Source organism: Limulus polyphemus, unplaced genomic scaffold, assembly GCF_000517525.1.
Source record: "Limulus polyphemus unplaced genomic scaffold, Limulus_polyphemus-2.1.2 Scaffold12, whole genome shotgun sequence".
NCBI lineage: Eukaryota > Metazoa > Arthropoda > Merostomata > Xiphosura > Limulidae > Limulus > Limulus polyphemus.
In genome coordinates this window covers 1,128,128-1,149,826 of record NW_013665622.1, presented here as the reverse complement: position 1 = coordinate 1,149,826, position 21,699 = coordinate 1,128,128, and the positions used below count along the sequence as shown (strand labels likewise).

General features: G+C 32.7%; 1 protein-coding gene across 1 annotated transcript in view; it reads right to left on the bottom strand.

The window, feature by feature from the left end:
* Positions 1 to 841: 841 nt before the first annotated feature.
* The window catches only part of LOC106478792 (nephrin-like), a 124,326-nt gene continuing 103,468 nt past the window's right edge, over positions 842 to 21,699 (bottom strand). Inside the window, exons 10-13 of the mRNA XM_022382811.1 lie at positions 10,846 to 11,145; positions 9,849 to 9,965; positions 1,330 to 1,363; positions 842 to 854 (exon numbers count right to left, since the gene is read on the bottom strand). Coding sequence (XP_022238519.1) covers positions 842 to 854; positions 1,330 to 1,363; positions 9,849 to 9,965; positions 10,846 to 11,145 — 464 coding nt within the window. The remainder of the gene's footprint in view (positions 855 to 1,329; positions 1,364 to 9,848; positions 9,966 to 10,845; positions 11,146 to 21,699) is intronic.

The following is a 21,699-nucleotide window of genomic DNA, read 5'->3' as shown; positions in this document are numbered from 1 at the left end:
AAACTGAGGAAATTGGTGATAATCGGAGACGTTTCAAAATTGATTTGAATTAAAAAACACTTACATATCACATCTTTTATTAAAGAACAGCTACATTAATCACCCCACGCACAAACTTATTTTACTTAAATGCTTAAACATAAAAGAACCATATATATATTATTAGATATCATGCTATAGGTGAGAAATAATACTTTTTTGGTTATCTTCTCTTTGAAGATCAAGTTAAGAACGTGCTCTGAGATATTTCTACTCTGTACTTTATTTTTATTCCTTGCTTGTTTTAGGTTTTATTTTAACAGAAGAAATAAAAAGTGATTCATAAGTGATACTGTACACCTGAAGAGTTATACGCTTGCGTTCAAACCTTTGAACTATTACGTATTTCTGAAGTTACAGTTAGTCTGAGAGACTGCAACTGGTGAGAATTAGAGCATAAAATGAATAGAAACACCACAAGTACAACTCCTAATGAATCGTTTTGTAAATCTATGCTAATTTACAAATTGTATGTTTTTATGCTACTTAACATTTCGAACACTCTCTTTTATGTTCAAAATCCTTTTATTCTAAAGTCAATATTTAAGCATAAATATTTTGGATGGAAAAAAAAATATCATATTATGAAATCCCTTGACGGATGAAATGTCACACAAGTTTTGAAATACACGTTTGAATACAACGTTCCTAATCTACTTTATAAAAGCAATATCCAAAAGTAATTGAGTAAAAAATCTTTGAAATTTCTTGTTAAGTTGATATTTACAAACAGCCACTTTTTAAAAATTAATCAGTCATTTTCCTTTCGTTTTTCAATGTTCATACAATAATTGACTTTTACTTAAACAGCTATTCTGGAAAAAAAAAATGTAAAATTTAAAACAATTTTCATAAAATAAATTACGTTGTATTTTTTTTTCTTTCGATATTTATTTAAAGAAAAGATCAATGAAATGTATAAGAATCGTTTTGTTTTGAGAGTCTGTACATTTCTTCTTTCTGATTACTTAATGCAATGACGTACTATAAACATCCAAACTCTACAGTAAACAAAATCCAGTGTATTTTTCTAATTACAGTTAAACTAAGCTGTGATAGTTTTGTTTAAAACATCTCCCAGAAATATTTTTGAAAATATTTTTAATTTTGCCTTAACTAACATACTTTCAAACAATAATAGCGACATCCGTACCACAAAGTGATCATGCTGATATTTTTATGTTATTTAAACAAATAAAAATTTACTCGCTCAAGAAAAATGAAGCAGTTTGACGTCAATCTAAAGAACAATGAAGATGTTATTTCCAAAATTTTATATTTGTAACTTACCTTTCTTCTTTTATATGTTCACCTGCTCGACGACCTGAAAATGTATGAATAATGAACATATAAATAAACCATACTATAAAGTTATGTTACCAAGAAAAACTTCACTGTAAAACTAGAAAAATGTTTTAAAATATTGAGCCTGATATAAAACAAGTAAATGTACATGAAAAAAATACTTGTCTGTCTATCACACGTAAGTGCACTCAACAAGCAGAGAAACCCCAAATTACTAACGGTAATACTTTCGAATGGCTTCTAAGTGTTGTTAATAAATTTTTGTAACTGCGTTGTCACGACGTAAAACACCTCCAAAGTTTCGGTTTCATGCATTTAAATCAATTTAGAATGAGGAGACTGATCTTGAGTCCGAAATTATATGGTCACTTTCAGTAGGAGTAGCATTTGCAAGTAAACATTAAACTAACTTGGTTCTACGGCACATTTTCGATATTCTTCCTCAGATACTTAGATGCTATAAAGTCGTGGAAATCTCACAAAGTAACAAAACTGACTACTGGTCTTCTGAGAATTATTTTTACTCTGGTGGGTTGGAAAATACATCTTCTAAAGACATTTTAAAATTCATATGATACTAGTTATTCTATTCGTTTTTATCCGGCAAAAAAAATGAAAACGTTAAAAAACCTATGGGAACTAAATAAAATTCGAATTTCTTATGTGTTTTTTCCAACAAATAAGTTGTTCTTTTAAGGATAGATAATTTGACATCATTTTCTCTATAAGAGATTAAAATCTGGTGTTGTAGTCCCTAGTTGTAGGCTTGAAATTATAATCTTTGCATTTGGATTCAACTTGTTTCTGTACTTTTTGGACGATCCCTATTGTCCTTTTTAAATTAACAATTTTTAATTATCTTGTTTCTTAAGTTTTTATGCCCATTTATGGAGAATACATTTTGAGCTACACACGTGTATGTGCCTTCAGTTGAATGTTACAAGTTTTTCAAAAGTTTACTGCTACATTATCTTTTTTTTTTAGACCCAACCAATAATTACTGAGCCAGGTGGTTTGTGCCTGAGATTTCGTGTAAACACGCGTTTAATAAGCGTCGAGTACAAAGGAAGCCGCTCACAACAATATCGCATATACTAGGTATTTATAGCCACGTAAATCAACTTTCAATAAAAAATGATCAATCTTTAAAATAGGTCATGGACATTCACGGCGTTTTATATAGTATATCTGTCTAGGTTTTGTTACAAAATACCCAGTCGATTTTGCTGTAGGACTACTGTGAAACAAAAATATGAATAATAATAAAGTAATACCAATATGCGCACTCACAATCTCAACGAAGTACGAAAATCAATAGAATAAATCGACACTCACAAGAGTAGAAAAATCTACTATGGTAATCGTCTACTGTTAGAGAACTTACTGAAATAGTTGCAGAAAACCACATGGAGACAAAGTACTCGAGAAACAATAAGGAACAGCGAACTCGAGAAATGACGAATCCTCAACGTCTCAGTTTCCAGTTAATGCGCTATAAGTTACACAAATTATTTTCCAGTTTATGCGCATTAGTAAAATACCGGATTTTTCCAATGGCGGAAAGTGAAAGACTTGGAGAAATTCTTCAGAACGAAAAAACGAAGGCGCTTGAATTAATTTTAAACAAACATACTCCAATACCGCATTCATTACTATTGTCCAGATTTCTGTGTGTTTTGTTTTAGTAAAGCCACATCGGGCTATCCGCTGTGTTCACCGAGGGGAATCGAACCGCTGATTTTAGCGTTGTAAATCCGAAGACTTACCGATGTCCCACAGGGGGACTCGTGAGTATTTCTTCTGCATAATAATAATAAGACTGGAGAAACTGTTGTAAATATACGATCGTGGTTTATGGTAAATTACTTTTTTGAATTTTCTGGCAAAATCAACAAAATTGATGGGCCAGCAATGTTATAGTCAAGAGAAATTAGAGGATTTGAAAAAGGAGAAATGTGTATATTTAAAACAAAAACGAATAGTATAAAATACAAATAAATTTCAGGTGTATAAGCTGTCCTTCATTCACCAACAATAAAGCTATAATTGTGTAGGTAGTTGAAGAATATATTATTGTTGCTTAAGCACAAAGCTACACAATGGACTATCTACGCTATGTCCATCGCGGGATATCGATCTCCTGATTTTAACATTGTAAGTTATACTACCGGGTCATCGGGGAAATATGAAGCGATAAATTGTATAAAATAACATAATTTTGGTGATGAAAGAAAAAAAAATATTTGTTTTCGAACAAAACCACATTAGGCTATCTGCTGTATCCACCGAGGTGACTTGAATCTCGACTTTCAGCGTTGTAAGTCCATAGACTTACCGCTATCCAGGTGATATTATGTTAAACAGCTGAATAATGTAAAATGAATAAATTAGTAGAATTAGTTTTATGTATTTTCTGAAATCCTTATATAAGTACAGGTTTGCTGTCCCTCCCTGTGGCACAGCGACACGTCTAAGGACTTACGACGTTAGAAACCGGGTTTCGATACCCGTGGTGGGCAGAACAGGGATAGCCCATTGTGTAGTTTGTCCTTAATTACAAACAATAAATCAATTAATCAGGTTTACTGTGGTGAGTAAAGGGCAAATTAATAGCCATTTATATAATAGCATTCCTCTAAAAGTAACCCTGTTCATTAATTTTCGATTTGCAAATTGTCCAGAATTAGAAGTGAATTTTGCGAATCGAAAGATATAAAGGATATCACATTTCTTGCCGAAATTCATAATGCTGATGATAAAATTAAAAACTATCTTATAACACATTGATATCCTAAAAGATTTGACTGTGAATAATTGGTTGGAACTTTCAAAAAATCCCTACTCAGTAGTCAGAAGAATGACAAAATATACACAAATTAAACCGCATGCATTTACTTGATAAGTAAAAGTTAATATGATCCCATTTTTACCAACAGCATTTTGTGTACGCTTAATTTGATTTGCAAAAGAGTTTTGTTGTTAAGCTCAAAGCTACATAAGTGAAATCAATTTTTAGCGTTATAAGTTATCAGACCGTCCGCTGAGCCACCTGGGGCTTGCAAAACAGAGGTGAGGTTCCAAAAAATAATACTATGATTGTCTTCTTTTTTAATTAGAAATTAAGAAAATAATTTTGATAACTTATTAGCATACAGCACAAAAACTATAGTTAGGGTACTCGACTCGCAGCCCATTTTAACTGTGGAAACGTTATAATGTGGCAAGCAATTCTACTTTTCGTTGGTTTGTTTGTTTGTAGTTAAGCACAAAGCTACACAAAGGGCTATATGTGCTCTGCCAACCAAGGGTATCGAAACCCGGATTATAGCGTTGTAAGTCCGCAGACATACCACTGTGCTACTGGGGGGCTTTTTCGTTGGTAAAGAGTAGCCAAGAGTTGGCGGTGGTTGGAGTTGATTAACTTCCTTTCCTCTAGTCTATCATTTCTAAATTAGGGATAACCAGTGCATGTAGCTCTCGAGTAACTTGGCACAAAATTCAATAGACGAACGCAAAAACTGAATAAATGTATGTCCTTCTGGTAAACTTTTTAACAAGAAAAATGTGAATACAGTAATTGAAAGAGTAATCACTCAAGCATGGATAAAGTTAGCAACAACCTCCTACAAATGTATATGATATTGTTTATACTTGTTATTCGTTTTAATTATTGAGATATTACTTGCATTTTAATCACATTTGAATAGCTTAAATAAATTTAAATTCAATGAAAATGTGTCTCCTTATAAATCCAGTTTTTGATATGTTTTACTTATACAGTTTTAACAATAGTGTATATATTTATACACATAAATTGCCTGCAAACAGATCAACCAGGAGTGTGTTACAACATTTGATTGTTTGTTAAGTTTTCGCGCAAAGCTACTTGAGGGCTACCTGCTCTAGCTTTCTCTAATTTTGAAATGATAGACTAGAGGGAAAGCAGCTAGTCAACACTACCCACAACCAGCTCTCGAGATTCTCTTTACCAACATTATAACATCCCCTCGAATGAAAGGATAAGCGTGTTCGGCGATGTGTTTCGATCCCGTTACAACATATTGCGAGTGTAACGCCCTAATCACTAGACCATGCCAGGTTATTACAGAGGTTGAGTACGTTGTATTAAAACAGTTATAAATATGCTAATCAGCAAGTCACGTGGCAAACACAGCCAATATTAAGCTGTGGTAGAATGGTATGGATCAGAAGTTTGTTTGGCGTGACGTAGATAACGCCAAAAAACTGATTATTTTTAAGAAGTGTATATAACAGACAGCCCTTTCCTACGCAAAATATTCATACACTCAGATCATAAAGATACGTTCAGATCGGGGATTTAGAATTTCCAAGACGAGGATATCTCTGATACCTAATGACATTAAAAAAAACAACGGAATCTGCAGCAAGTAGTATCCTAGTTGTGGTATGAAAAGTGCGGCTTCTTGTAACAGGTGAGAACCCACAAAAATAAAGGTTAATGGGAAAAGATACGTTTTCCAGCCATACCGTCCGTTTAACCATCGCATACCTCAAATTGCTGGAGACTGAAATGGCCACTAATGCCATTTTATACGAAGGCGTACTGGTTAAGACTTTGGAATAATGTTCGATCGGGCTGTTGAAACGAGTGCTGGGAAGCTGTAGCCATCGTACATGAGATAGATTGTAAAAAGGCTTCAGAAAGAAATGGTGTGCTTTGGACACAACAGCTTTAAACTGGAACCTTCTGTAATAGAAACTACGCTGCAGAGTTATTGTTAAGGTGTATGGGCCATTAGATATAGCATGGCAGGACGTCCTGATATGATGAGGTTCCAAAATCTTTTAATATAACGTACACAACTTTTGTATTTCTAATACTCACGTACTGTACACTGTAGAACAAATGAGTTTTTTTATTTACCTCTTGTATGACACGGTTTATACATTAATTACAACTTACAAAAAAAAAGCAATAAACACTGAGTATAATTTAAGTTAAACTCCGTGATATGAAAAGCAAAACACGAATGATCATAATATGATTGTGGTTAATGGTTACAGAATATTCCAAATGTCAAAAGGACTGAATATCAATTTTTATGCGAAAATAAGAATGAAAAATAATGGGAAGTTTTGTGTTTAAAATGGTACAGAAATAGAAGAGCTGTTATCGAAAACGATACTATCAAATACTTTAAACGTATATCTTTAATTCTAACCAAAAACATTAAAATTAAACCCGTTTTCTCCTAGGAAAACAAATGCTGATTTTAATTACTTTACTTGTGTTCGTTTTAAGTTAATTTTATTTAATTTTTATTTCAGAAAAAAAAATATTGTTAATGTTTGTTTTACTGCAAAACGTTTACACTGACTTGTAGCAGCATATCGACGGAGAATTGAGTTGGTATTTATAATGATGCTTCTTTATTTCTCTTAGTCGGAAAAATTTGTTTAAAAAGTGAAAATAATAGACAAAATAATTTATGTAAAATTCATTTTAATATTTATAAACAACGAGTTCAAGATCGAAATTATAATAATTCATTATTTTAACACACATTAAAACGAAACTTTTCTCTGTCTGATTGTTCTTTATTTTTTTCAAAATTTGTTGCTAGTAATCGCCCTCTCCCAGTGGCACAGCGGTATGTCTGCGGACTTACAACGCTAGAATCCGGGTTTCGATACCCGTGGTGGGCAGAGCACAGATAGCCCATCGTGTAGCTTTGTACTTAACTACAACCAAGCCCTAACAATTTCATAAGACGTGAAGAACAAACTCGTAAATAATAATTAAAAATCAAGGAATTACCATTATCAAAAAAATTTAATAATATATTGTTACTCTGTTTGAATATTGAACTTTATAAAAGTTTCAGAATTGAAAATCATGCAACAATTTTTAGAATATTCTTCTACTGCGTAATAAAATGTTATGTCTGCATTGTTCCTTTTGTTACAACTGCATATATAATATAGAATTAATAGTGCATGAAAGCTGTATACATTCTCAGTAGTATCGCAATCTTTCTATATCTTAACGTACATGTTTAGAAGTTTATTCTGTTTAATTAATGTATATGAATTTAGTATAGAGATTGCAGATGCACATGTTATCTGCTATATATCAAGTAAAGGTATTTTAATGTTATGCGCAATAGATTAAACAGTTAAACACACATTCCGAAATGCTTGCTAAATATATTCTTATTTTGTGAGATTTTCTTTTGAAAATGCTCGCCTTTTCAGCCGTGGGGGCGTTAAAATGTGACGGCCAATCACACTATTCGTTGGTAAAAGAGTAGCCCAAGAGTTGGCGGTGGGTGGTGGTGATGACTAGCTGCCTTCCCTCTAGTCTTTAACTGCTAAATTAGGGACGGCTAGCGCAGGTAGCCTTTTGTAGCTTTGCGTGAAATTCGAAACAAACTGAAAATATCTATAGTTTTTCAAGCATTCTTAAAACCAATTTGTTTGACATATTATTTACTAACTGCCTAAGAGACAACCTGTAATTATAAGTTAATCATCTTGAGAACAGAATTTGTATTCTTAAACCTAAGAATCTTTTTCCAAAGAACGAGCTTATTGGTAGTTGCTCACGTATTTATCCAATTTCTTTCAAAATAACATTTTATTGAGGTAAAATATTCAAGGCGTATTTATTTTATTTGAAACCATCAACATCAATATATTATAACATTTTGTGCATTTCAAATGTTTTCATTTGGTTTGTGTTGTTTTTTACCTAAAGTATTTTCAAATAATACAAGTTCCTTATGAAAACGAACGGTATTTGCTTAAGATTTAATTGACTGCATAAAATCGATTTGAAATTTCTAGACATTAATCAGTTTGACTTAAGCAAAACATTTTCTTGCACATAAATGTTTTTATAAAGACAACTAGCAAATAGAATAATACGTTAAAGTAATGAGGCCTTGTTTGTTATCTTATCCGACTTACAGCTTAATTTTAGAATATATTCGTAAGTTTTATTAAATGAATGTTATCATGAAACCGTATAAAAAGGATTTTATTTTACAGAGAATTTTTATTTTAATCATTCCAAAATCTTGTGGAAATACAGATTAAAGTAACTGGATACTATTGGAAAACGTTGTTGATTGGAAAGCATAAGCTTGATGTAAATTTTGTTATTTCAGTTGGCTGGAGGTATTAATTAAATATTACACACGAGGGCTTTGTATGTGTAGGGGGAGGGGTCAAAGTTGGAAATTGCGTAACTTGTCAGAAGTACGCTTGCCTTCGGTATGCAGAAACTAGGAAGATTGGGGGGGGTATTTTAATTCAGTGGGGACCAATATATTAGAAATCAATGAGAAAGTAAGCAGTTCGATCAACAACTTTACTCATGTACTCTTTATCTCCAGCTACCAAGACCATTTTAGAATTTTTACCTGGTTATAATGAGGCACTATTTTGGGCCAAAAATTAAATTCTACTTGGAGAAACTATAAACCTACACCAATTTATTGGGGAAGAAGAGGGAAGTGAACTAGTATTTTCCACTTATTCCTACGCCTATGCAATTTAATTACAAATTCAAAGCTATTTGTTATACAGAGGAAGCAACAACCATGAAGTATTTGTTATCGTATATAACACATAGCTTGAAACTTATTTCAATCTGAGACAAAAGTCCTCACATAAACTATTTATTAAATAATTGGATACAAGTAATCCACTTGTATAGATACTAGTAAAAGTAACCGTTAATGCCGTGCGTAAAAAAAGAACTGCTACAAATGGGGGCGTGAGCCATCCTCTTCCACTATTTTTAACTTATAGCACACGAACCACGCCTCCGATGTAAAGTTGCCCATGCTACTCGCGGCAATAAAGGTCACTTTCATTTGACATCAATTTCACCTATATAATTACTTAGTTAATCGCTTAGTTGAGCTTCTATTCACGGCATTAAAACAATTAAATTGAAATGGCTACCAACCTATAACTGCTCGTTCGATTACTTAGCTATATATCTCTCTTTATATATATATATATACATAGGGCATTTATGTTTATCAAATTTAGTTTTTGAAAGTATATAATCGAAAACAAATTGTGTGTTTAGGTGTTTTGGATAATTTACTCTCTTTCTTTATTAAATACTCTACTTTCATTTTTAAAATCATTTTATGTTCAACTGCATACAATTTAAGCTCTTAAATTGTCGAAGTTTAATGCAAATTCTAAAAACAAAACATTTTTATATTGTTGTACAACTTGTAGGGGGACATACCGTTTAGAAAATTGAACTGGTTTGTAGCTTAACTAGAAAATTGAACTAATTTGTAGCTAACAAGATTTATCGTTTTATGTCTCGAGTTAGTATTCTTTAGCACAGAACTAGCTTGAAACTACATGATTGATCTTGCACGTGGTGTAGGTAATTTGCTTTTATGTGAACAACACGTTTTGAGTGTAGTCCGTAAGCTCTTAGCTTTTTTCTTTACAACAATTCAAAGTGTTTGGGTCCAAAATACGGCTCTTACCCTTCTCTCTAGCGTTGCGAAGAACGAGAAAAATGATGAGGGCCATCATTACGAGACCAGCAACTATTCCAAATAGTACTCCAAGCAACGGTTTCAGAGGCGAACTTGGGGAATTACCTAGAAAGAACGAAAAATATGTGTTGCAATGATGATAACGCTGAAATACTTTTTTTTAACCATTAAGTTGTCCCAAATGTTGTCAAATATTTCTCAAAGGAATAAATATATTTTTATTACATAAATAACGTACTCAAGAAGAAAGGACTACAATACGAATTTCAATGTAGGAAATCGAAAACACGTATTCGTGTTACTTGGAAATGCATTTTATTGATAATTCTTGAAGTGTTGTCACTAACACCATAACGTATTTTGTTACCAGAAAAAAACATGTGCTTGAAAAAGTTTGAAATTTTAAATTTCCATGCTACTAATTACACTAACACTGCTTAGAATATGCCAATGAAAGTGAGGAAAATAATACTTTTCACACCAAATGTAATCAACAGTAGAAACCTTCTTTTTTTATTATTAATAACAACACCTTGAAAAATTGAATCTACATAAAACAATAAATATGCTAAGTGAGGCATTTTTAGGTTCTTTGGAAAACTGTTTTTTTTAATATAATATTGGTTCAGGCGGTAAGTCGTTGGGCTTATAAGACTAAAAATTGGGTTTCTATACCCGCAGTGGTTACAACACAGAAAGCTCATTGTGTAGCTTTGTGTTTTATATCAAACAAAAAGGTAAACGAAGCAAATAATATTTAGACCATCAGAAGTCAAATTTAGGTAATAAGAAAAAAAAAAGAGTTCATAATAAAAAAAATGTTTCTACTGTTGATTAAATTTGGTGTGAAAAAGAAATCAGAAATCTTAGAAATGAAAACAACAAGAATATTTGATATATCTCATTGTTGGTACGTATTTCTAAACTAAAATGTTGATATAACCAAAGTGTACAAATCAGAAGTAAGATCTTCAGACTAGCTTACCTAAGTGTCGTTCAGCGAACATGTTAGTCTGAACGTTCATTTCTACGACAGAACTTCTTCCCTTGGGATTAACGGCGTAAACTACTAGGATGAGGGAAGTTCCAGGAGCCAGGCTAGATATCTCGAAAACTGGTTTACTATGGCTTGTTAGGTTGATTTGTAGATGTTTCCGCTCCACATCGTAGACCTCCAGCTGAAATTGTTGTTGAAGGCCTCCATCGTAGCCTGGCTTACATTCAACAAGAAGAAAATCGCTGGTATCATTTACCCAAGTACAGTTGGTTACCTGCTCAGGCGGTCCTGTAAATCAATCAATAAAATCTAAGTTAATGAACTATTGAGGAGGAAATTACACAATTTTCTTTCTAAGTATACATCTCGAAAGTCTGCGAATCTATGTTTTGTTTTGTAAGATTCTTGAAAGCTGTAATAAATTTCACAAACAGCTGGCAGTATTTATTTTAATAGGATTAGATATATTCACTCTGGTATATGTGTAATAATTCAAACCGTGTTTTTCTTTGCTTTCATAATCAGAGTAACCACAGAGAAAAGAAATGAACTTTGAAAAAACTTAAGTTTTTTTTCCTCTCCCAGATACACAGGTCTATTCTTTTTCAGAAGTCTGGTAGTTGAGGCGCTCGACTCGCAATCTGCCGTTTACGAGTCCGAATCCCCTTCACCGAAGGTGCTCGCGCTTTCAGGCGTGGGAGTGTTATAATATGACGGTCAATCACACTATTCGTTGACAAAAGAATAACCCAAGAGTTGGCGGTGTGTGGTGTTGACTAGCTGCCTTCCCTTTAGTCTTTTACTGCTAAATTAGGGACGGGTAGCGCAGATAGCCCTAGAGTAGGTTTTGCGTGAAATAAAAAAAAACGTTTTAAAAGACACTTCTTTATACATGTTTAGATAGAAGTTCTAATTTATAGTTTTCTAATGTAGCCACACAATGTTGTCGTAGCCATACAATGTTGAAACGATACCACGCTCATTGTAAAAGATGAAAAAAACATTTCATGGAGTTTACCAGCCTACAAATAAAAATATCATTTATGTATCTAAAAACTTACAAAGGCGTGATAAAATAGTGGACCTTATGCTCAGACAAACGACGTAAACACTAAACTTTTCTAGAATACATCTGTATCGTTTCTTTTTCTGCAATAACAGTCGTTTCAAATATTTCTTTCTCAATCAAGGCATAGATTTTTAATGGTCATTAATAAAGCTAACTTCAGAAAATAGTTTCAGTATTATTAATAATGTATTTGAGTGAAATTGCGTGTGGAAATGATCCAGGAAGAACATACTCTGTATAAGTAATCTAGAATTTGTGTCGAGTTTCTCCATTTAAAACCTGCTCACATTACTTATATTTCTGCCAAGGCTGTACCTAGTTATTTTAGCACAAAAATAACTACATGGGTAGATTGAGAACATAACCGTACAAATGATGAATGTGTACGAAACAACAGCTGCTTTCTTCACGAATACTTTAAGGAATGTTCCCATTATGTCCTTATCTACAAGATAAACTAATAAATATATCGTCTAATTATAATCATTATAAAGTGTATACTTTGGAAGTAAGAACATTTGCACTTAAAACCATCTAAGTAAAGTAAACTGTGATATATAGAGCATTAAAACATACAATTATAGCTAACTCTTAGTTATAAGTCATTTATAATTGAATCAGTAAATGTGACGTTTAAATAAGTTATTTGACTATTTGTAAACCAATTCAAAATTTGTTATTTCCGTATTTAATTTAATACATTTTACACTAATCAGCTACTTATATACATTGAGTAGGCTCTCAATCTTACACAATTCTCATGTTACTCCTGAAAAAGCAGTATATTGACCTAAGGTCACGGATTTTCTCCTGAATGTCCATATTTCGTTAAAGTTAACTAACAATAGTAAGTTAAAGTATTAGTTATCTATAAGTATTATGCCTCTTTATATAGCATTAAGTTCGTAAAATTATAAGAAGTATAAAGAAACTTAAAATCGAATTTATAAGCCTTATCCTTCATATTCACATGACAAAATATTTTAAGTTAAGCGTAAAAGTTGATGTAGTAAATCCTGATAAATTACTCATATCCGAAGGTCTGTGTATTTGTGTGAAACCGTTTTTTTTTTCTATTATGTTACTGTTAGGTCATCAGGACTTCTGTTTATCGCGAAGGTGAAAGACATATTTTCAAAGTAATGGAAGAGCTTTAGGTTGTAGAAATCAATGATTCGAAACACGGGAGAGAACTTCAGAGGCGCATGGACAAAGTGTTCTGTCAGAGTTTGTCAACTAAACCTATATGATATATTAGTTGGCTATATGGTGTTTAATCGACTGTACAGTCACGCGAACACGCTTCTTATTTGGAATCATAAAATGCTTTAAACAATGATTAAATTAACCTGCTAAGACTTCTCACAAAATGAGAACTTATATTTATTGCGGAATTTTGACAGTTATGGTAGAGTTTTCAACAGGAAGTCATGCACTAAACAGTGCTAATAATATTTTACAAAAGACTATGTAATAATCAAGAGGTTGGTAAACAACATCTATTGTGGAAGATGATAATCTTATAATTAAAAATAAGATAAACTTTATACAATATTTATATAAACAAGATAAACCTGTTTCCTTTGATTTAAAGTTTTCTACAGAAAAAACATTTGAGACAAAAAATGCCTTTAAAAAGTTAGTGTAATCTCTTCTTAAATACTAACGAATAATATTACACATTTTATTTTCACTATAAATAGTAGGGTAAACGTATGGAGAAAACCACATGTGGTATTTAACCCTACTTGTATTGTTCCAATAATCCAAGAAACTGGAAGTAATGTAATATTATATTAAATGTTCTAGTCACATGGAAGGGTTCCCTTAAAAGAGATAAATAACATTAAAATTTTATCTGAACGTTGTTAACAATAAGCCCACCCCATAATGTCGGACTTCAACAATGATAAACACAACGCTTCCAAGATGCTAATGGAACAATTCGTCAGTGTATCTCTGTAAAATACTTGTACCTGAAAATGACAAAATCTTCTCGAAACGTCGTACAGTTATAATAAAGTTTTTTCATTACCCAGTCAAGCCATCTCAAAACTTTTATTTCCTTAAAAAGTGGGTTCCTCGTTATCAAGTTATACTTCAAAAGATTAAGCAAAATAAGATAATAATACAACTTGTTATTTGAGATATTATTTTGGTTGCAATGGATAAAACTAACTCTGAACGATACTTTGGTTTTTCTTACACAATGACTGTGAATGCAGAGGAATTAAGTCGGGATCACTTGAAGCTGCGCCCTTGCCAGCAGTTTCTTCGTCTCTTGTAATAGAAGACCTATAATTTTATATGGAAATATTAATAATTTTAGACATTAATTTTTTTATTTGCAAAACTTAAATGGAGTTTAATTATTTAGACAAAAATAAACATATATTCTGAATTTTAGAATTATTTTCAGAAACATCCACTCTCGCTAAATAACAAATCGCAAAAAGAAACACTTAGAATTTTTTTAACATTAACAGATAAACTGGTATTGTTAACACGTAGTTAAGATTTTATAAAGCCAGTAGTTGTTGCTATATGTACGGTGAGTGTAGCAACTTACGAAAAAAGTCGCGAAATATATATCTGTTTAAGTATGCTTGTGGTATTGCATTATAAGGAGATTATAAATAAAGATAAACAAATTGATTTACTCATACATGTTGTGGTATTTGAAAAATAAAAGTAATACGTCATTTAAATCACAATTATTATATTTTTGCAAAGATAAAAATATCTTTCTACATGATTCGGCCATAATTGTTCATCAGTTCACTTTCTTGTTAGTATATCTGATGGTTGTGGCGGTAAGGGGATTAGCTGGTTGTGGAGTAACTGAAAATGTTGGTGCATGAAACATGTGATAACGAATACGAAAAAGTCATGCAAGTGGTTATTCAAAATATTATTATTATTTTTACTTCATTTCAAACAATAAACTCTAAAATATTTGTGAGAAATGTGATAAAGTTGGAGAGCTTGAAAACGTGACCCATTTAATGTTTGTAAGTTTTGTTTGAGGGCTACACGAGGGCTATCTGCACTAACCGTCCCCATTTTAGCAGCGAAAGACAAGAGAAAATGCCTCTAGTCATCACCACCCATCGCCATCTCATGGGCTATTATTTTTACCAACGAATAGTGGGATTGACCGTCATTTTAGAAAGCTGCCACGGCTGAAAGAGCAAGTATGTTTGGTTTGACGGGGATTCGAACCCGCGACCCTAAGATTGCGAGTCGAGCGCCCTAACCATCTAGCCATGCCAGGCCAAAGGTTGTAAGAAATGTGATAAGGCTGTAGAGCTTGAGACATGACTTCTTAATGTTTGTAAGAAATGTGATAAGGCTGTAGAGCTTGAGACAGGACTTCTTAATGGTTGTAAGAAATGCGATAAGGCTGTAGAGCTTGAGACATGACTTCCTAATGTTTGTAAGAAATGTGATATATGGATAGCTTGAGAATGTACCTTCTTAATATTTATAATAAATGTGATAAGGCTGTAGAGCTTGAGACATGACTTCTTAATGTTTGTAAGAAATGTGATAAGGCTGTAGAGCTTGAGACATGACTTCTTAATGTTTGTAAGAAATGTGATAAGGCTGTAGAGCTTGAGAATGTACCTTCTTAATATTTATAATAAATGTGATAAGGCTGTAGAGCGTGAAACATGACTTCCTAATGTTTGTAAGAAATGCGATAAGGCTGTAGAGCTTGAGACATGACTTCTTAATGTTTGTAAGAAATGTGATAAGGTAGTAGAGCTTGAGACATGACTTCTTAATATTTATAATAAATGTGATAAGGCTGTAGAGCTTAAGAACGTGACTTCTCAATGTTTGTAAGAAATGTGATAAGGCTGTAGAGCTTGAGACATGACTTCCTAATGTCTGTAAGAAATGTGATAAGGCTGTAGAGCTTGAGACATGACTTCCTAATGTTTGTAAGAAATGCGATAAGGCTGTAGAGCTTGATACATGACTTCCTAATGTTTGTAAGAAATGTGATAAGGCTGGAGAGCTTGAGAACGTGACTTTTTAATGCGTTTGTAATTATTCTGATTGACCACTTTATTACAGTCATCATAATTCAGGCTACAGATATCCCAAATACTTGTATATGCAGAAAAGATTGAACATGTAATATAATTGCAGGAATAAAATCATATCACAGTTAATTTGCAAGAATATGGATCTGTAACACTTAAAGGGGAGTATGGTAATGGACGCTCGGAAAATGTCTTCTACATGAAAAAAAATATGATTCAAATATATGTGACAAAATATCTTTGTTTTGCAATAATAAATAACTGTGGTTTAAATGGTTTGTTACTTTAATTTTTTAAGATAAAACTTATATTTGGTAAAAAAAATACATATCTCTTGAAAACTAGGAACATCCCACTATACTGATTATCTTACCTTACCTAAAAATTAAATATCGAAACTTATTCAAGCAATATATTTTGAGAGATCAATACTTGATTGCATCCATATGTAACGTTTACCTTTAAGTACATTATACACTATAGTATAACTTTAAGGACACGATCAATGAAAAAGTCAAGAATCAACAACGTACTAATTTTCTATATCTTTTAGTTCGTCGGTTTACATATGTGCTGACATCTAATCGATATTATAAAGAGCTTCTTCTAATAATTCATTACAGATTTTTGCTTTTCTAGAATGCAAAATCGTATTTTTGTTGAACGGAAACTGAATATTGGGAGTTATATGATTGATCTCCAAGAATCGTATTTATAAAAAAACTATTGTTTGACGGATTATGTTTTACATTGTCTTAGAGATACGCATCACTTTCAGAAGTAATGTCAAAACGAATACAATATCACCAAAAAACCCAGTTTTGACGTACTAACTTCTACAGTGTCTCAGAGAAATTCAACAGTTTCAGAAATAATGTCAAAAGGAATACAATATCATTAAAAAACCCAGTTTTTGACTATTAACTTCTACAGTGTCTCAGAGAAATTCAACAGTTTCAGAAATAATGTCAAAAGGAATACAATATCATTAAAAAACCCAGTTTTTGACTATTAACTTCTACATTGTTTCGAAGAGATGCATCAGTTTAAAAACGAATACAAAAAGTATAACTTTGAAACGTTGCAATTTATTAACAAACGCTTTTGATAACTTTCTGATACTTTGTTGATAATGTCTGCTCCCAAATTACTCTTACCATTGTGAGTACCTTAGTGAGTACAGTATCATGCATTTGCGCCCCTAGGTTGCATAAACAACCTGGTACAATAAAAGGTGTAACAATTTATCGTTCACACAGACGTCAACAGCTAAGATGACAACAGACACATTTCTCATCTGCTGTCTTATTACTAATTTTCATTTAGTATACCACACAGTTGAGGAAGATAATTTGAATTGTTTGTCTTTCATTTGTACACTTGAATAATAAAAAGGTATCTCTTTCACGACAATATAGTTGTTAACTGATATAACTTCTGATCAGACCAAGCTATCTGCATAGATCAAACTAAATGTATACCTAGTAATGAAAATGTATAATTAAATATAATGTCCCAACTTCATTATCTATATTGATTAGCATGCATTGTTTTATCAGTTGGTTACCCTTACTGTTAACGATTCAGCCGTAAACCCAATAATGTATCATGAGGTTCGGCTAGTCCAAGAGGCTTGGGGTGGCTCTAAATTTTTTATTTTTTTTTCGATGGGGCTACTTTATGTACAGTTGAAATATATATGAAATTATGAATATATTGCCTGTAACATATTATCTATAAGAAAAATTGTGATAGTATGCGCTTTCCAATCAACAATGCAAATGATATATACCTCTTGCTAAAACAAACTCAACAAATAGATAGAGGCAGGAAAATAGAAACAAAAAAGATAGGTAGAAACACAAACAGACGAAAAACTGTATGATTTTTTCTATGTTTTTAATTTCTACAAACTTGGCTTAATTTTTTGTTTACTTGCTTTGCTATCTGGCTAGAATGGAACTTTTTAAATTTGTTTCTAGAATTCTTCACGGGCTCTCTTTATCCTGGCTTTTAGATATCTTCTTAGACTCTTATGTTCTTATGCTTAAAACGGAATAATATACTATTGACAATAACTACCTGACGTCCTACTATTTATAGTGCAAATAAAATGTGTAGAAATTATTCGTTAGACCACCTGACGTCCTACTATTTATAGTGAAAATAAAATGTGTGAAATTATTCGTTAGACCACCTGCCGTCCTACTATTTATAGTGAAAATAAACATGTGTAAAATTAAGAGCTTGAGACATGACTTCCTAATGTTTGTAAGAAATGTGATAAGGCTGTAGAGCTTGAGACATGACTTCCTAATGTTTGTAAGAAATGTGATTAGGCTGGAGAGCTTAAGACATGACTTCCTAATGTTTGTAAGAAATGTGATAAGGCTGGAGAGCTTGAGAACGTGACTTTTTAATGCGTTTATAATTATTCTGATTGACCACTTTATTACAGCCATCATAATTCAGGCTACAGATATTCCAAATACTTATATATGCAGAAAAGATTGAACATGTAATATAATTGCAGGAATAAAATCATATCACAATTAATTTGCAAGAACGTGGATCTGTAACACTTAAAGGGGAGTATGGTAATGACGCCCGTCTAATAGCCATGTCTTTATTATCATTTCTGTGACAGGCTGTTTGAACTAATTCGTCATCAGCGTATATTATCAAAGGAAAATGTCTTTTACAGGGAAAAAACTGTGGTTGGAAATCGCCGGTAAATAGTCGAGGGAACAGCTGATTGGAAAGTCCATGAAGTGCAACGTAAGAGGTCAGGATTCAACTATTTTTAACCATAACATGGAAATGACGTTATAACAAATACAAAACTTATGTGTTATCGAAAACCAGACTGTATTCTTCTAATCTCGAATGCGCACAGGAAAGCATGTCTTAATGGTGCTAAGAATGTAAACTATTCACAATGAAACACCGGAAATACGTCAGGTGGTCTAACGAATAATTTTACACATTTTATTTTCACTATAAATAGTAGGACGTCAGGTGGTCTAACGAATAATTTTACACATTTTATTTTCACTATAAATAGTAGGACGTCAGGTGGTCTAACGAATTTGTAAGAAATGTGATAAGGCTGTAGAGCTTGAGAACGTGACTTCCTGATGTTTGTAAGAAATGTGATAAGGCTGGAGAGCTTGAGAACGTGACTTCCTGATGTTTGTAAGAAATGTGATAAGGCTGTAAGCGTTTAAAGATGGTGACATAATTCAATCCCTTGAGGAAAGAAAGCTAACCTAAAGCAGCTCTGGAAAATAAGTTGTTCTAAGATTTATTTTTATGAATCTGTACAGTAACTAGCTAGAATTTATTATTAAACATTACAAGTTTGGTCTAAGATTTTTCTCTATGTGTAGCAGAGATTTGATTTCCAGTATTTTATATTACAATTATAAGTTGTGTTTTAATTATTTATCAAACGGTAATGTCACGTTTATTTCCTGCTACACCAGACAATATACTCATTTGACGAAAATAAGAATAGACCGTGAACTAAATCACTTACGAAGAAAATCTTGGTCTTACCTTGTATACTTTTTTTACAGAAACCAATGATAAATCTAAGTATTGCTTTGTATTCTTTTACCAGGACCCACTGACAAACCCTTTTCTTTCATGTGTTTCCACAACCAAAAGATATACCCGGTTTTGTGGATTGTTGGATAAATTTAGAATAGGGCAGTGTAAGAAAATTTAACAAATTTATTTACCTTTAGCGTTCTCTAAATTGCTTCCAACTTTCTAGCCATCAGTTCATACCAAGAACAAATAAATTAACAGATACACACAAAAAGACTAATTGAGCGCTGTGTTTATAATTTATCATGCTGTCGTGGTTAGTAGCGCGTACAATAAGACTAATTAGGAATTAGACTTAAATAATTGTATAGGTTACGAACCATGACAACGATTGATGTCCGGTCGCAAGAGCCTTATCAAAAGGGCGTATTTGAATCACGTTGTGTTAAAAAATCCAATAGATAGAGTGTTCTTGTAAATCTTCGATCGTTCAGAAAAGTTGAATCAGCTGTGTGTAGCCTCAAATCAAATATTTCAAAAGTGATTAACATTATTAAGCAAAATAAAATAATGAAGCGCTTCAACCGTGATTCTAAACGGAAATAATTTTAGGGTACACAACGAAGCAACCTCAAAATAATAGTAATAATAAAAAGTCTACTGTTAACGTGAAATAACTACTAGTGGCATGAAGTTGATTTACCTGTATAAATGTTATCCCATTTTCTGGACGAAGCACAACTACTGCACTGGAACAGCTATCTTCAACAGTCTCTTCCAGGTCTTCATTATCTGCTATGAAATTCCCTTTTTTGTTAGTATCTCTGATGGTTGTGGCGGCAGGGGGATCCACTGGCAGAGGGGTGATTGAAACTGAATGTATTGGTGCATGAAAGAAAATATACTTCAACACTTTTGGGGACAAATAATAAGAAAGACCATATACACAGTTAATCATGAAATTCTTATTTTGTATTTACTTTCTAAGAATAAACTCTACAATGTTTGTAAGAAATGTGATAAAACTGGAGAGCTTAGGAACGTGACCCTTAACAAACTAGAAGAATACTCATTAAAACGAGCTTCGATTACATAGAACTTTTACTATTATACTAAATGCGCTAAATATGCCTTATTCGTTAACCAAACATGTCGTACAAAAAAAATTGAAGTCTTTTATAATCTCAACAAATATACTTTACAAAATAACGCACTGGTCTGAACTTGAGATCTAGAGAATTCAACTGTTATTTACATAACCGAATAAGATTTGTGTAAGGTTAAGGCAAAGAAGTAGGGAAGGAATTCTCTGTTATAAGAATCGTTTAATGCAAAGACTCTGTACAACTTATCACGGTGCCTACTAAGGCAAAGAAGTAGGGAAGGAATTCTCTGTTATAAGAATCGTTTAATGCAAAGACTGTACAACTTATCACGGTGCCTACTAAAAGCAATTGGTCTGAGATTAAGGTTGAAAATATCTTAGAATCACAGCTAAACTATTGATATTTGGATCTCACTTCGTAGGTGTGGTTTTTCCACATATCTAAGGGAGTGTTTGTTTGTTTTATTGGATTTCGCACGCGTTTACACGAGAGATATCTGTGCTATACAACCCTGATTTTAAAGTTATAGATTAGAGGGAAGAGAGCTAGTCAACGTCATCACTATCATCAACTCTTGGACTACTATTGTCAGATCGAATAATTGGATTTGAGCGTCATTGTTACAACGCATTCACAGCCCCAAAGTACAAAGCGTGAGATGTAAACCACAGAATCCCAGCACCATGATTTGGCACGCTAACCACTAGGCCACGCTCGACCCATTTAAGTTAAATTTTATCATGCCTGAACCATTCATTGGTGACAAATTGCCAAACCTAAACCGCACCCAGAAGTTTGCTCTAAACAACTGTTTTTTGTTTTCACTCTAAACGGTCCGCGGTGGCTCAATGGTAAACTTGGTGGCTTATAAAGCTAAATTTCGGGTTGGATCTCTGCGGTGGGCTTACCACAGGTGTTACGTACTGGAATTTTAAATGGCCTGAAATTGGGTTACATGATAATTTAAATTTAACAGTTAAATTGTACTTTGGATTTAGCAGTTAAATAAAAGCCGATACATGGTCAGTTTTATGATTTTTGCCAACAAGATTGATGCACACAG